The following is a 15,575-nucleotide window of genomic DNA, read 5'->3' as shown; positions in this document are numbered from 1 at the left end:
TTTAAAACCGAGATGAGAAAAACTTTTTTTCACACAGAGAGTGGTGATATGGGGAGAAGGCAGGAACGGGGTACTGATTGGGGATGATCAGCCATGATCACATTGAATGGCTGTGCTGGCTCGGAGGGTCGAATGGCCTACTCCTGCGCCTATTGTCAATTGTCTATATTACTGTTCATAATAAGAATTTACAAATTATTGCTTTGGCTCCTTTTACAGCAGAATGCATTTTAATGCCACCATCAAACAGCAAGAAGAAACACATCATTTACTTACTAACTTTTTATTACAGACTCAAGGTCCACATTAAAAAAAACATTACATTACATAGGATAAATTACATACAAAAGCGCAATAAATGACGTCTAAAAGCACAAACTTGGTAAAAATGCATCCAGGAGCGAAAAAGACAGCAAAAAGTTGTTACCACTGCCCAGTCCATCGCCGGTTCTGACCTCCCCACCATCGAAGGGATCTATCGTAGTCGCTGCCTTAAAAAGGCAGCCAACATCATCAAAGACCCACACCATCCTGGCCACACACTCATCTCACCATTGCCATCGGGAAGAAGGTACAGGAGCCTAAAAACAGTAACGTCCAGGTTCAGGCACAGCTTGTTCCCCACAGCCATCAGGCTGTTAAACACAACAACAAACAAGCTCTGAGCTCTGAAATGCAAAAGACTATATTATTTCTGCACTATCTATATTACTAAAACTCTGTTCTTGACCGGTTTCGGCTTTCTCTTCTGCGGTTTCCGAGAGTACGCCGCCACCTACGGCCGTCATTTTGGCCACCTCGCTCAGAGCACGCCTCCGCCGCGTGTGTGCCGAGGATTTTTCCCGTCGATGAAAATGTACAGAGATATTAATGATTTTACAACATTCCCCATTCTCTCTGCTGCCTCTGCTGGAGGGAGGGGGAGCGACTATAAAACCAGGAGGTGGTGTGCCTCAATCAGTCTCTGCAAGTGGTGTGCCTCAATCAGTCTCTGCAAGTGGTGTGCATCATTCAGAGCTTTGAATGACACTGACAAATGTCTACAGCACTGTGAGTACCCTTAATTTGGTTTGAATATGAAAAAATGGTTATAGGTAAAAAAGCACTGCCCGCAAATACTTGTTTGGGTTGAAGTAAAAAGGCACTCTCTCCCCCCCCCCTCCCTCCCCCCCCCCCCTCTCCCCCCCCCCCCTCTCCTCCCCCCTCTCCTCTCCCTATCCTCTCCCCCCCTCCTCTCCTCTTTCCCCCCCTCCTCCCCTCTCTCCCCCCCTCTCCCTCCCCCCCTCTCCCTCCCCCCTCTCCCCCATCTCCTCTCCCCCTCTCTCCTCCCCCTCCCCCTCTCTCCCCCTCTCTCCCCCTCTCTCTCCCCTCTCTCTCTCTATCTTCCCTCTCCCCCCCTCCCCCCCCTCTCTCTCTCTCTCTCCCCCTCCTCCCCTCTGTCTCCCTCTCTCTCTCCCCCGTCTCTCTCTCTCCCCCCTCCTCCCCTCCATTAGCGTGAGTGCAGGAGGGGGGGTAGTTAGTGTGTGACGCTGCATGCCCCCTCCCCCCCCCCCCCCCACAACCACACGTTGGGGGAACAGACCCAACGGGTCTGCACTTGGTCTAGTATTTGTTATACATTGAACTTTTTTTTTCTCTCCCCCCGCTATGTACAATGTAGCAACGTTATAACATTTTGAGATTTAAAAATTCAAACCTGCTATTTATCCCATCAGATAAAGCATAAACAGAAGTTTAATTTGACACCTAATTCACTTTCATATCTTCAGTATTAAAAAAGTTATGGCCATTTTCATACTCGGAAATTAGCATCTTGTTCCCTATTGCTTTCCCATTGACTTAACACAAAAGCTGTGATCAAGGACAGTCAAATGGCCATAACGTTCTTAAAAATTAAGAGAACTGAAATAAATTTTCAGTTATTATAGATTGAAGCATTCTGAAACAAATATGAAACAACCTTACTTGGATGACCTGAAATTAAAGCATATAATTAGTTAGTTACCCAATTGTAGCTAATTACATAATTCAATTACTAGATCTAAACATCTATCCATTTCTTAAGAAAAGATTAACATTTTTAAATAGCCTAAGTGTCCAAATAACACACACACAAGAATTCACAATATAACATGATTTTAAAATCTAATTGTAATGGATTTATAGGCCAAATGGAAGGAATTTAGTGTTTAATACCTGCAAATTAATGGCCATTTAAATCATCTTGCGAGTGGGTTTTTCTGGAACGCGATCATTTGGAACGTTGCGGTTGCAGTGAATTTAAACCCCATATCGGCAGGAAAAATACTGCCGGTTCGAATGGGGGGGGGGGGGGGGGGGGGATCACCGTTTCACAACGTAAAATGTGAATTAAAGGCATCTTAAGGACCACTTTTATACATAAAATAAACGGCTTTCTTTTACTTACCTGAAATCCGTCCCCGTTGTCGACGTTGACGGCTTTAGAAGCTGATTTTAAAATGACTCCAGCGCTGAACTGGTTGGGCGATTTAAAAAAAATTCACAGAACGCCCATCGGAACAATTCTTCAGCAAAAGCTTGCACTCCGAGAAAATATAAACTAGGACAGGTAGGTGAAAAACGCATTTTAAACCCCCCCCCCCCCCCCCCCCCCCAAAGACGGCAAAATCACGTACACGGCCAGTGGCAGAACTGCAGCGCTGCTAAAGGTAAGTTTTGTAACATACCTATACAATGTTTACATATTTACATATTCTGTTGTGCTGCAGCAAGTAAGAATTTCATTGTCCCATCCGGGACATATGACAATAAAACTCTCTTCACTCTCTCTCTCTTCTGAAATTCAATCTGCCTCTCTGCGTTAATACTGTGACTGTTGTAAATGCAATCCCTTCCAATGGTCTCATCGATAAGGACATTTGCTTTAATTAAAACTGTATTCTGAAGAAGGGTCCCGACCCAACCCGTCGCCTATCCGTGTTCTCCAGAGAATCTGCCTGGCATGCTGAGTTACTCCAGCACTTTGTGTCTTTTTTGTTGTTGTAAACCAGCATCTGCAGTTCCTTGTTACTACAGTATTAGGTGTCACAGTACATCGTGCCATGGTTTAACAGCAATTTTGATTTTGTTATCCTTGGCGTTCATTGCAAAATGGAAACTAGCTCGATTTCACAGCAATCCATTCTTAAAAATGTCAACACTTGGCCTCCAGAGTTTTAATCTCATTTGTTCATACATTTCTACAAACTACACTTCCTCCTACTGACAACAGAATAGAATTACTTGGAAACACTTGCCTTCTTTAGTTTAAGAAGGAACTGCAGATGCTGGAAAAATCGAAGGTGGACAAAAATGCTGGAGAAACTCAGCGGGTGAGGCAGCATCTATGGAGTGAAGGAACAAGTGACGTTTCTGCCCACTCACCCAACCTGCCCAAGTCACCCTGCAACCTCATAGCATCCTCCTCACAGTTCACACTGCCACCCAGCTTTGTGTCATCTGCAAATTTGCTGATGTTACTTTTCATCCCTTCATCTAAATTATTTTGATGTAAATTGTAAATAGCTGCGGTCCCAGCAAGGAGCCTTGGGGTACCCCACTGGTCACTGCCTGCCATTCTGAAAGGGACCCGTTAATCCCTACTCTTTCTCTACCTTGAAATTCTCTACTTCAGCAGTCCTTTTCCCATCCCGTGTGCTTGATTTAAGGTTTGACACTGGACGAGATGCCTGCAGGGAGCACTAATAATGAACGGAGGGAGTCCTGGTTCAAGAGTCAAGAATGTTTAAGAAGGAACTGCAGATGCTGGAAAATCAAAGGCAGACAAAAGTGCTGGAGAAACTCAGCGGGTGCAGCAGCATCTATGGAGCGAATGAAATGGGCAACATTTCGGCCCGAAACGTTGCCTATTTCCAGAAGGGTTTCGGCCCGAAACATAGAAAATAGGTGCAGGAGTAGGCCATTCAGCCCTTCGAGCCTGCACCGCCATTCAATATGATCATGGCTGATCATCCAACTCAGTATCCTGTACCTACCTTCTCTCCATACCCCCTGATCCCTTTTGCCACAAGGGCCACATCTAACTCCCTCTTAAATATAGCCAATGAACTGGCCTCAACTACCTTCAGAGAGTGGCAAAGAGTTCCAGAGACTCATCACTCTGCGTGAAAAATGTTTTTCTCATCTCGGTCCTAAAAGGATTTCCCCTCTATCCTTAAACTGTGAAACGTTGCCTATTTCCTTCGCTCCACAGATGCTGCTGCACCCGCTGAGTTTCTCCAGCACTTTTGTCTGCCGTCAAGAATGTTCAATTGTTGTGAATACTGGGAGTTGAGCCACGACCACAGTTGACGTGTCATTTCAACTCACTCTTGAGAAATGCTTGGGGTGAATTTTTGAAGAAAGAAAATTAATTACAAAAGACCATTGTCGTTGGTGCCCGACTGGAACTTCGGACTCCCACGTGGAATTCCAGGGCGCCTAGTCCTCAATTATAAACCTCCCTGTGATCTGGCCAGCCTTTCTATTTGACCAGCGAGCAGATCTGAGGACACATTATTTTCATCGTTTTCCAACTAACGGGATTCAACTGCCGTGACGTGTCTCGAATGAGACGTTTTTAGTTTAATTTTAGTTTTAATGTTAGTTTATTGTCACATGTCCAATGTAAAGCTTTTGCTGCGTGCTATCCAGTCAGTGGAAAGACAATACATGATTACAATCTAAAGAAGGGTTTCGGCCCGAAACGTTGCCTGTTTCCAGAAGGGTTTCGGCCCGAAACGTTGCCTATTTCCTTCGCTCCATAGATGCTGCTGCACCCACCGAGTTTCTCCAGCAACGGTTGTAGGGGAAGGTACCTGGGGAGGGGGTGGTTTGGGTGGGAAGGGATGAGTTAACCAGGGAGTTGCGGAGGGAATGGTCTCTGTGGAAGGTGGAAAGGGGTGGAGATGGGAAGAGATGACTAGTGGTGGGATCCCGTTGGAGGTGGTGAAAATGTCTGTGGATTACGTGTTGTCTTACGACGGCTGATGGGGTGAAAGGTAAGGACTAGGGAGACTCTATCTCTGTTGCGACTAGGGGGAGGGGGAACAACGTCGGAGGAGACACGTGTGAGGGCATCATCTATGAAGGGAGTGGGTAACCCCCGTTCCCTAAAGAATGAGGACATCTCGGTTGTCCTGGTATGGAACATCTCATCTTGGGTGCAGATGGGGCGTAGACAGAGGAATTGGGAGTAGGGGATTGGAGATTTTGTAGGAAGCAGGGTGGGAAGAAATGTAGTCAGGTAGTTGTGGGATTCAGTGGGTTTGTAATAGACGCCAGTCGATAAAACTTTAGTTTAGTTTTGTTAGAGATACAGCGCGGAAACAGGCTCTTCGGCCCACTGAATCCACGCTGACCAGTGATCACCCCGTACACTAGCATTACCCGACACTCACTATCCTACACACATGATGGGATCGGGAGCCCGCTTGAGGAATCAGCCCCACAGGGTCGTTGTTCTGCCCTGCTGCTTGGTATTGCACCATGGATATTATTAATGAGTATGTATAATTTTTTTCCTAATGAACCTTTTGCATATTGTGTTCTGAGTTATTAATATTTCATTGCTTCCATCATGACAAATAGTAATTTGGAAGACATTTTACTCTCATTTGCAAGAACACAACGCGTGATTGATTGCACCATTAAATTGCAGGTGGAATGTCATTTTGCTCCTCCCACCCTCTCTGGGCAACAGAATTATTTTTAGAAGTCTGTTTTTTTTAGTTTAGTTTAGAGATATCTTCAAGAGACTTCAAACTGAATTGACACTGAATGAAAAAATTCTAACCGATAAAATGACAGGGCATTTTCTGCCTCTGACTTCCACATGAGAATATGCCAGTGAAATCAGTCTCATTTATTATTTTATTACACACATCACATCACACTGCCATCTGGTGAACATAAAAATGAACGTAAAAATAAAATTGAACATAAAAATCCCACCGCAAATTGGAGGAGCAGCACCTCATATTTCACTTGGGCAGTTTACACCCCAGCGGTATAAATATTAACCTCGAATTTCAGGTAGTCCCTGCTTTCTCCCATCTTCCCCTCCCCTTCCCAGCTCTCCCACAGCCTACTCTCTCCGCCTCTTCCTTTCTTCTTCTTCCTGTCCCCCCCCCCCCCCCCACATCAGTCTGAAGAAGGGTCTTGACCCGAAACATCGTCTATTCCTTCGCTCCATAGATGCTGCCTCACCCGCTGAGTTTCTCCAGCATTTTTGTCTACCTTCGATTTTTCCAGCATCTGCAGTTCTTTCTTAAACATTCTTCCTCACTGGATCACATGTTATAGAGTAAACAAAAATATATAAATTCTGGCTTTTCATATGAATTTATTGCTATTAGTCAAGCCACATTTGAAAGACAAAATCAAATCTGATAAATAAATCCCAGCCAAAATATAAATCAATATCACTTTGAGATTGTGGTAACAACCGGATGACTGGTCCCACACTGGTCAACCATGACACACTGGTCAACCCGAGGAGCACCTTCAGCAACAGACTGGTTCCACCAAGATGCAGCACAGAACGCCACACCTCTTCCCTGTGGCTATCAAACTGCATAACTCCTCCCCCCCCCCCCACACACACACCTTGTCATGGGGTAGACGGACTCCCCTCCCCAAATCTTTGCACATTCCCAATCCTTTCCACTCGTTCATGTATCTTGTGTTTTATGACAGTCGGCAGATCAATTTCCCTCCTGGGATAAATAAAGTTCTATCGTATTGTATTAGTAAAGATCTTCCAAGTTGGTCCAGAACCAGGGGTCACAGTTTAATAAGGGGGAGGCTATTTAGGAGTGAGATGAGGAAATTTATTTTCACCCAGTGTTGTGAATCTGTGGAATTCTCTGCAGTGGAGGCCAATTCACTGGATGTTTTCAAAAGAGAGATTTAGCTCTTAGGGCCAACGGAATCAAGGCAAACAGTCTCAGCCTTGCTACAGGTATAACTTGTCATCGGAAGCACCAGCTTCTGGTAGGACCATCCATGGCGGTAAGGTTGAGGTTGAGGGTCCATACTAAGAACGATCCAACCTGCCAGATCTCAATAGTGGACAAAGCTACCTTGAACTCAACAGCTGTGAAGGCGGATGAAGGCCGCAACAGATCTATCAGCTCCAACCGTCTTGGTTCCCTTGCCATTGGAATTAGTTTCTTGGTTTATTGGTCCTCCAAAATATTCCAAATGGAATTTAAACTGGAGGTGGTGAAGGGAGGGCTTAAGCCAGAAAGGGTTATTGGGAAGAGCTACTTTAAATTTAGTTGCATCTGGTTGGGTAACTATAGTTGGGTGGAGATTATTCCATGCTTTAATTGTGCGGGGGAAGAACAAATTGCTGTACACATCTGTCTTTGTAGCTGGGATCACAAATTGGATCGAATGCCCTCGTCTGCTCCTAATTGGTTTGGGTTTGGTGTAGGTCTTGTAGTCTATGTCGAGCTGACCATTTAACATTTTGTAAAAACAGGCCAAACGGTGAGCTTCACGTCTGTCTTGGAGAGGGTTCCTTCCACCCCAGAGAATTCAGAGGTTTGGTGACACTCGCATCTCTCTCATAGGTGTTAGTAACAAATCGAGCTGCCTGTCTTTGGACTCGTTCGATTGATTGGTGAAGGCCTGTGTGCTTCTTGGTGCAACATCAAGTTCACATTAAATAAACACTTCGTTCTGTGAGCTGCAAAGCCAGGATTGAACACATAATAGAATAGAATAGTTTCTTTATTGTCATTGTAACATGAACCATGTACAACGAAATTGTAAAATGTCAGCCAGTCAGTGCACCATTCAAACATTTCTAAAAGCTAACGATACATACAAAGTAAAATATTTAAAAAGATAAACAACTAAAATAAATATCATAAAAATAGCACGCATAAACACCCAGCCCTACATCCTTCTGTCGATTTCATGTATGTATGTATCGCCCCTGCGTTCCTTGGCGGCTACATTTAGTGCCTTTATAGCAGTGGGGTAAAAACTGTTTTTAAGTCTGTTTGTCCTTGTCCTTGTAGATCCGTACCGTCTGCCTGACGGTAACAGTTCAAACAGGGAGTGTCCGGGGTGGGAAATGTCCTTTATAATACTGGGATTTTTTGATGCAGCGGGAACTGTGTAAGTCCTCCAAGGTAAGGAGAGGGCATCCGACAATCCTCTGGGCGTTGTCAATGGCCCTCTGGAGCGCTTTCCTCTGAGCCGCTGTGCAGCTGGTGTACCATACGCATACACAGTATGTTAGGAGGCTCTCAATGGAGCACCGATAAAAGGACAGCAGCAGTCTCTGAGTGATGTTATTCTTCCTGAGCACCCTCAGGAAGTGCAGTCTCTGCTGGACCTTTTTCAGCAGCGCAGAGGTGTTCACGCTCCACGTCAGGTCCTCCTCAATATGGATTCCCAGGAAGCGGAAATCCGCCACCCTCTCCACACAGTCCCCTCTGATAAGCCATCTGAGAGTCCATAAAAACAACAGAATGTAGACCAACATCCTCGACCTCGAGGGACAGCCACAACGACGACCTACCCGAGTTCTGCTGTGTGTTTATACTGCGTCTGACGATGTAAGTGGGGCCCTAGTGGTCTTCAGTGCAGTGTGGTAGGTGTTTACACCAGCGGGTGGTTAATTCCCGCCTATTGTCTGATGCGCTACAATGCTGAGAACTATATTCTGCACTCTGTGTCTTCCTCTTTACTCCACCTATTGTGTTATGCAGTATTATCTAATCGGACTAGTGGCGCACAAAACCATTTTTATCTACAGTACACGTATATATATGTACACGTGACAATAAACCTAAAGAAGGAATAAAAGGGGAAATTTGTGTCAGGTGACAGCTCCAACACTTTTATTGTCATTCACGTTTAGCTTTTTAATTTCAAAAATAAACTTTATTCATGAAAATATACAAGAAACACAATGCATGGCTTTCTTTACATTTATAATGTTGTTCAATCTACACATTCACGGTTCGTTCGCTCGTGTGTCAGACCACGCATAGCTCGCTGTTGACTTCCGTTGTTGTCCAAAGATCCTATAATAATAATAATAATAATAATATCTTTTATTGTCATTGCACGTCAGTGCAACGAGATTTAGTGTGCAGCTCCACTGATGTACAAGAAAGGTAAATAAATACAATACATAAATAAGCAAGCTGAATTGATTGACGTGACCATCTGAGGGAGACTGTCCAAAGGGGGTGAGTGGGGGGGCACTCATTAGGGCCGGTTCAGAGCCGCTATAGCTCTTGGGATAAAACTGTTCCTGAGTCTGGAGCAAGATAGATTACTCCTGCTAAACGTGTAGTACGTGTAGTACGCAACAGAACGGAAGCCTTTTTTCATCCATTTCAGTAACCCAACCCGACTTGCAGTGTAATCAACGTTGCGGGGGAACAGTTTGTGTTAATAAATTAACATTCTGAAAATGGGGAGAAGTTTTTTACCAAATAACTTTTATTTTTACGAGGATGTTTCCGTAACCGGCTTCCGTCTCCACACTAGTTATCTATGGGATCTTTAGTGTGGAGACGGAAGCCGGTTACGGAAATGGGGCTTAAAATTACCCATGAATCTGCCCATGACCGTACTACGTCCTTTTCGTCGAGTGGACTATCTTGCTCGCTGTAGGATCTTTGTCGTTGTCCAACATGTGGACAGAATTGGTCTCCCGACACGTCACTGAGTGCATCGTGCCGTCGTTTACGGGGATCGCCACGAGGAGGCTTCTGTCATGATCCCCCACATTCATAGTGTCATCGGGTTAATACATTCTATGTACAAAGCACCAATGTCGCTCATGTTAAACCTTTGGCAGTGTAACTTTCTAAGACTCTGAGAGGTTGCTACACAGGGCCTTGGACTGCAATCCGTCCCCACAAAGTCTGAGCGTCTGCAACCAAGCTTTAGTGCGCCCCTTTGCATGTATCTCTGCAGCCTGCACTGTGCCAGCCAATAACAAAGATATTTTATAGTAATGGGAGATCGAAACGTTTCAGGTAACTAAATTGATGACCTTCCAGCATCATGACATTTGACACGATATACATCCTTGAGATTACTCTCTGTTCTTTCCTCCAGCAGTTTGCTTTTTGCTCCAGAATTTATGTATGATTTATGTTTTCTGCTGGGTTGCCAGCGTCTGTGTGCGTGTGCCCAACTCACCCACACTGACCAAGTTTTATAACTGAGATAATCCTGCATCAATCAGCACATTAAGATGTACAGACACTTGTAAGGTAGGTAATGCAGCAGCCATTTTATGTAGAAACAAGAGACTGCAGATGAGTCTGTCCTAAGAAAAATCGCCACCTGAAATATTGTCTGTCCATTTCCCTCCAGAGATGCTGCTTGACTGGCAGAGTTCCTCCAGCACTATCTTTTGCACAAGATTTCTTAATCTGGAGTTCCTGGCCTCTTCATATCATTGCTTTGTAAGCTACCCAAGTAAAATATGACGTGCTGTTCTTCCAGTTTGCGCCAGTAATGGAGGTTGTTTTCCTTGTACTGTCCCTACTCTGCTGGTGTTTATGACAATTAACTTACAGGCGGCACTACGGTCGGCAGAGAACCAGAAGACATGGGTTTAACGTGAGACGGGCAAGATTTAATACAAGCCTGAGGGGTAACCTTTTCACACAAAGGGTGGTGGGTATATTGGAGATTGAGATTCTTGATTAGTACAACAGGTAGCAATGTTACAAAATTTTGAGATTTTAAAAATCAAGTCTGCAATTTATCCCATCAGATAAAGCATAAAAATAAGTTTAATTTGACACCTAATTCACTTTCATTTCTTCAGTATTAAAAAAGTTATGGCCATTTTCATACTCGGAAATAAGCATCTTGTTCCATATTGATTTTCCATTGACTTAACACAAATGTTGTGATCAAGGACAGTCAAATGGCCATAACTTTATTAAAAATTAAGAGAACTGAAAGAATTGTTCAATTTTTATAGATTGAAGCATTCTGAAACAAATATTAAACAATCTTACTTGGATGACCTGAAATTAAAGCATATAATTAGTTAGTTACCCAATTGTAGCTAATTCCAAAATTCAATTACTAGATCTAAACATCTATCCATTTCTTAAGAAAAGATTAACATTTTTAAATAGCCTAAGTGTCTAAAGAACATTCACACAATAATTCACAATAAAACATGATTTTTAAATCTCATTGACATTAATTTATAGGCCAAATGGAAAGAATTTAGTGGTCAATTGCTGTAAATTAATGGCCATTTAAATCAGCGTGCGAGTGGGTTTTTCTGGAACGCGATGGTTTGGAACGTTGCCATTGCAGTGGATTTGAAGCCCATATGCGGCATGAAAGATACTGCGGGTTTAAATGGGTCCCCAAGTCACGTACTCGCAACTTAAAATTTTGAATAAAGGGATCTTAAGAAGCACTTTTTAATGTAAAAATAAACAATCTACCTTGCCTTGTCCCCTACATAAGATCCGTCCCGTTGTCGGCGGTCGCAGCTTTAGAGGATGATTTTTAATCTACTATAACAATTAAATAACGCAATTTAGTTTAAAAATAGCTGTAGCGAACGAACGTCGCAGCGATTTTTCGTCAGCAACTAAGCAGGCTGAACAACCTCGATTTCAATAGCCTAGAGAAAATCGTGTTTTAAACCCGTCTCCCTCTCAAAGGCGACAAAGTTGCGCACACGGGCAGCGACAGAACTGCTGCGCCACTGAAGGTAAGTTTTGCAACATACCTACAACAGGGGCAGCAGGTACAGCAAATAGTCAGGATCTCCGGCCAGGCCAGTGACGCTGAAGTCCTGAAGCCAAACCCGGTTATACAGCAAAGAAACAGGCCTTTCGGCCCAACTGATCCATGCTGACCAAGGTGACCCATCTAAACTAGTGTAGGAAGGAGCCGTGGATACTGGGTTATACCATATTCCTCTACGCCTTTCCTATTGATGTACCTATCCTAAAATCTGTTAAATGTTGTTATTGTAAATGGTCCAATTCTACACGGCCATCGTAGTCTGTTCTCACCTTCTCCATCATGGTCTGGTTTGGCTCGGCCACCGAGCACGACACCTGGAGGCTGCAGCGAATCGTCCGATCAGCAGAGAAGGTTATTAGCTGCAACCTTCCATCCATTGATGAACTGTACACTGCAAGGGCCAGGAAGCGAGCGGGCAAGATCATCTCTGACCCCTCTCACCCTGGCCACAAACTCTATGAATCATTCCCCTCTGGAAGGCGGCTCCGGATTGTCAAAGCTGCCACAGCCAGACATAAAAACAGTTTTTATCCACGAGTAGTTGCTCTACTCAACAGCCAAAATCTGTAGCCTTCCTTTGATCTGGTATTTTGTTGGTTCACATGCTTGATCATTGGTGTTTTGTCATTAATGTTTTATTATTATTAATGTTTAGTGTTTTCTGAGTCATTCGTAACTGTCACTGTATGTCATGCTGTTACTTGTGGGCAGAGCACCAAGGCAAATTCCTTGTATGTGAATACTTGGCCAATAAACTTTCTTACTTACTTATTGTACCTGCCTCAACCACCTCTGGCAGCTCGTTCTATAAGTTCTAGGAGAAGTTCAAGTTCAAGTGAGTTTATTGTCATGTGTCACTGTATAGGACAATGATTGTCATGTGTCCCTGTATAGGACAATGAAATTCTTGCTTTGCTTATTAGACGAATTAGACCATTCGGCCCATCAAGTCTACTCTGCCATTCAATCATGGCTGATCTATCTTTCCGTCTTAACCCCATTCACTTTCACAGGTTACAGGAGTAGAATTAGGCCATTCGGCCCTTCAGGTCTACTGCGCCATTCTCTGCCTCCTAATCCCACTTTCCTACCTTCTCCCCATAACCAGTGACACAGGTTCTAATCAAGAATTTGTCTATCTCTGCCTTAAAAATATCCACTGACTTGGCCTCCACAGTACCTCATGGCAATGAATCCCTACAGATTCACCACTCTCTGGCTAAATAATTTTTTCCTCATATCCTTTCTAAAGGAATGTACTTTAATTCTGTGGCTGTGCCCTCTGGTGCTCACTAGTGGAAACATCCTCTCCACATCCACTCTATCACTTTATCACTATTGTATAAAGGCAAGAGAGTTAAGAGTATTTTATTGGTATATGTCCCAGATTGAACAATGAAATTCTTGCTTGCTGCAGCATAACAGAATATGTAAATATAGTACACTGTAAACAATGATAAACGAGAAAAAAAAGTTCAGTGTGTGCATATATACTCACAAGTACACACACACACATATATACACACACACACATATATATATATATATATATATATATATATATATATATACACACGCACACATATATACATACACATAGACATGCCTACATATAGATATACATATTGGGCTGTCATAGTGGAGCAGCGGTAGAGTTGCTGCCTTATAGCGAATGCAGCGCCGGAGACCCGGGTTCGATCCCGACTACGGGTGCTGTCTGTACGGAGATCTGTGATCTGCATGGATTTTCTCCGAGATCTTCGGTTTCCTCCCACACTCCAAAGACGTACAGGTTTGCAGGTTAATTGGCTTGGTAAATGTAAAATTGTCCCTAGTGGGTGTAGGATGGTGTTAATATGCGGGGATCGCTGGTCGGCTCAGACCCGGTGGGTGGGCCTACTTCTGTGCTGTATCTCTAAACTAAACAGGCACACACATATATATACATGCATACATATTTACACATGCATATATATATATATATATATACATTTAATCACTACTCACTCCGACCTGCGTGAGATAACCACATATGATGTGTTTGCGCAGTAATCAACCAGAACAAGTGTGTATATATATCTATATATATTGAGTATGTGTATATATATATATATATATATATATATATATATATATAGAGTATGTGTGTGTGTATATATATATATATATATATATAGAGTATGTGTATATATATATATAGTATGTGTGTGTATATATATATATATATACACATATATATATATATATACATATATATATATATAGTGTGTGTGTATATATATATATATATATATAGAGTATGTGTGTATATATATATAATGTGTGTATATATATATGTATATATATTGAGTATGTGAGTATATATATATATATATATATATATATATATATATATATATATAGAGTATGTGTGTATATATATATATATATAAATAGTATGTGTGTATATATATATTGAGTATGTGAATATATATATATTGAGTATGTGTGTGTATATATATATATTTATATATTCTTGGTTTCTTGATCCTCCAAAATATTCCAAATGGAATTTAACCTGGAGGTGGTGGAGGGAGGACTTAAACCAGAAAGGGTTATTGGGAAGAAAGAGCTACTTTAAATTTAGTTGAGTATGTGTGTATGTATATATATGCACATACTCAAAAAAACAAACAATAGTAGTAAAATAAAGTTTCAATAAGGTCTCCCCTCATTCTAAACTCGAGGTCGAGGGTTGTATTTAGCCGACAGTAAATGCCGGGCCGGGCCGGGCCACTGTCCCTGTGCGAGAGGGGCCCTTCACCCGGCCAGCACCGCCGCACACGCCCACCTCGTGTACCTCCCCTTTAAACCATGCCGGGCGGCGGTTACCGCTTAAAGGCGCAGGGAGGAATAAAAGGCGCCATTTGGCGGCCCTTAAAGGAGCCGGGGCCCCTCCTCGCTGCTGCATCAAATAGCCCAACAAGTGTAAACTTTCCCATGCCGTGCCGTGCCGTGCCCGCCCACCGGCACCCCGTGTATCCGCACTGCGTTGGGCAATAGAGGAGAGGGGAGCGATTCTAATCGAGTATTACACCAGAGAGCGAGAGGCGATCGCCTACTTTTGCCAGACGGCGGTGGGTGGGCGCGAGAGGAGGTGTTGCTGCCGCCGCTGCTGCTGGTGCCGGCCTCGTGCACGCGCGTGCTCGCTCGCGATCTTTGGGTTGACCTGCTCGTGCACGCGCGCCCCCGCCGCTGCCCACCGCGCATGTCTCAGCGGGGCTCGCCGTCTCTCTTCTCCTCCTCCCTCCCTCCGGCGCATGCGTGAGCCGAAGGCGGGTCGGCAGCGATCGATCGATCGGTGCTGAGTGCGCACGCGCGGGCCGAAGGCCTTCGGCATCTTTCGGCAGTGATCGACCTCGACCCCAACCCCCTCCCCCTCTCCGTTTTACCCGACACGCATGCGCGCGTTCGGCAGCAAACATAGAAACATAGAAACATAGAAATTAGGTGCAGGAGTAGGCCATTCGGCCCTTCGAGCCTGCACCGCCATTCAATATGATCATGGCTGATCATCCAACTCAGTATCCTGTACCTGCCTTCTCTCCATACCCTCTGATCCCCTTAGCCACAAGGGCCACATCTAACTCCCTCTTAAATATAGCCAATGAACTGGCCTCGACTACCCTCTGTGGCAGGGAGTTCCAGAGATTCACCACTCTCTGTGTGAAAAAAGTTCTTCTCATCTCGGTTTTAAAGGATTTCCCCCTTATCCTTAAGCTGTGACCCCTTGTCCTGGACTTCCCCAACAT

The 15,575-nt window shown here is 43.8% G+C and overlaps 1 protein-coding gene across 1 annotated transcript in view; it reads right to left on the bottom strand.

The window, feature by feature from the left end:
- The window catches only part of hspa14 (heat shock protein family A (Hsp70) member 14), a 40,714-nt gene extending 25,629 nt beyond the window's left edge, over positions 1-15,085 (bottom strand). The window contains exons 1-2 of the mRNA XM_033039289.1: positions 14,886-15,085; positions 596-635 (exon numbers count right to left, since the gene is read on the bottom strand). Coding sequence (XP_032895180.1) covers positions 596-635; positions 14,886-15,085 — 240 coding nt within the window. The remainder of the gene's footprint in view (positions 1-595; positions 636-14,885) is intronic.
- Between the last annotated feature and the right edge of the window lie 490 nt (positions 15,086-15,575).

Source organism: Amblyraja radiata, chromosome 21, assembly GCF_010909765.2.
Source record: "Amblyraja radiata isolate CabotCenter1 chromosome 21, sAmbRad1.1.pri, whole genome shotgun sequence".
NCBI classification, from domain to species: Eukaryota; Metazoa; Chordata; class Chondrichthyes; order Rajiformes; family Rajidae; genus Amblyraja; species Amblyraja radiata.
Note: the sequence above shows the minus strand (reverse complement) of the source record. Positions and strands in the feature narration are given on the sequence as shown.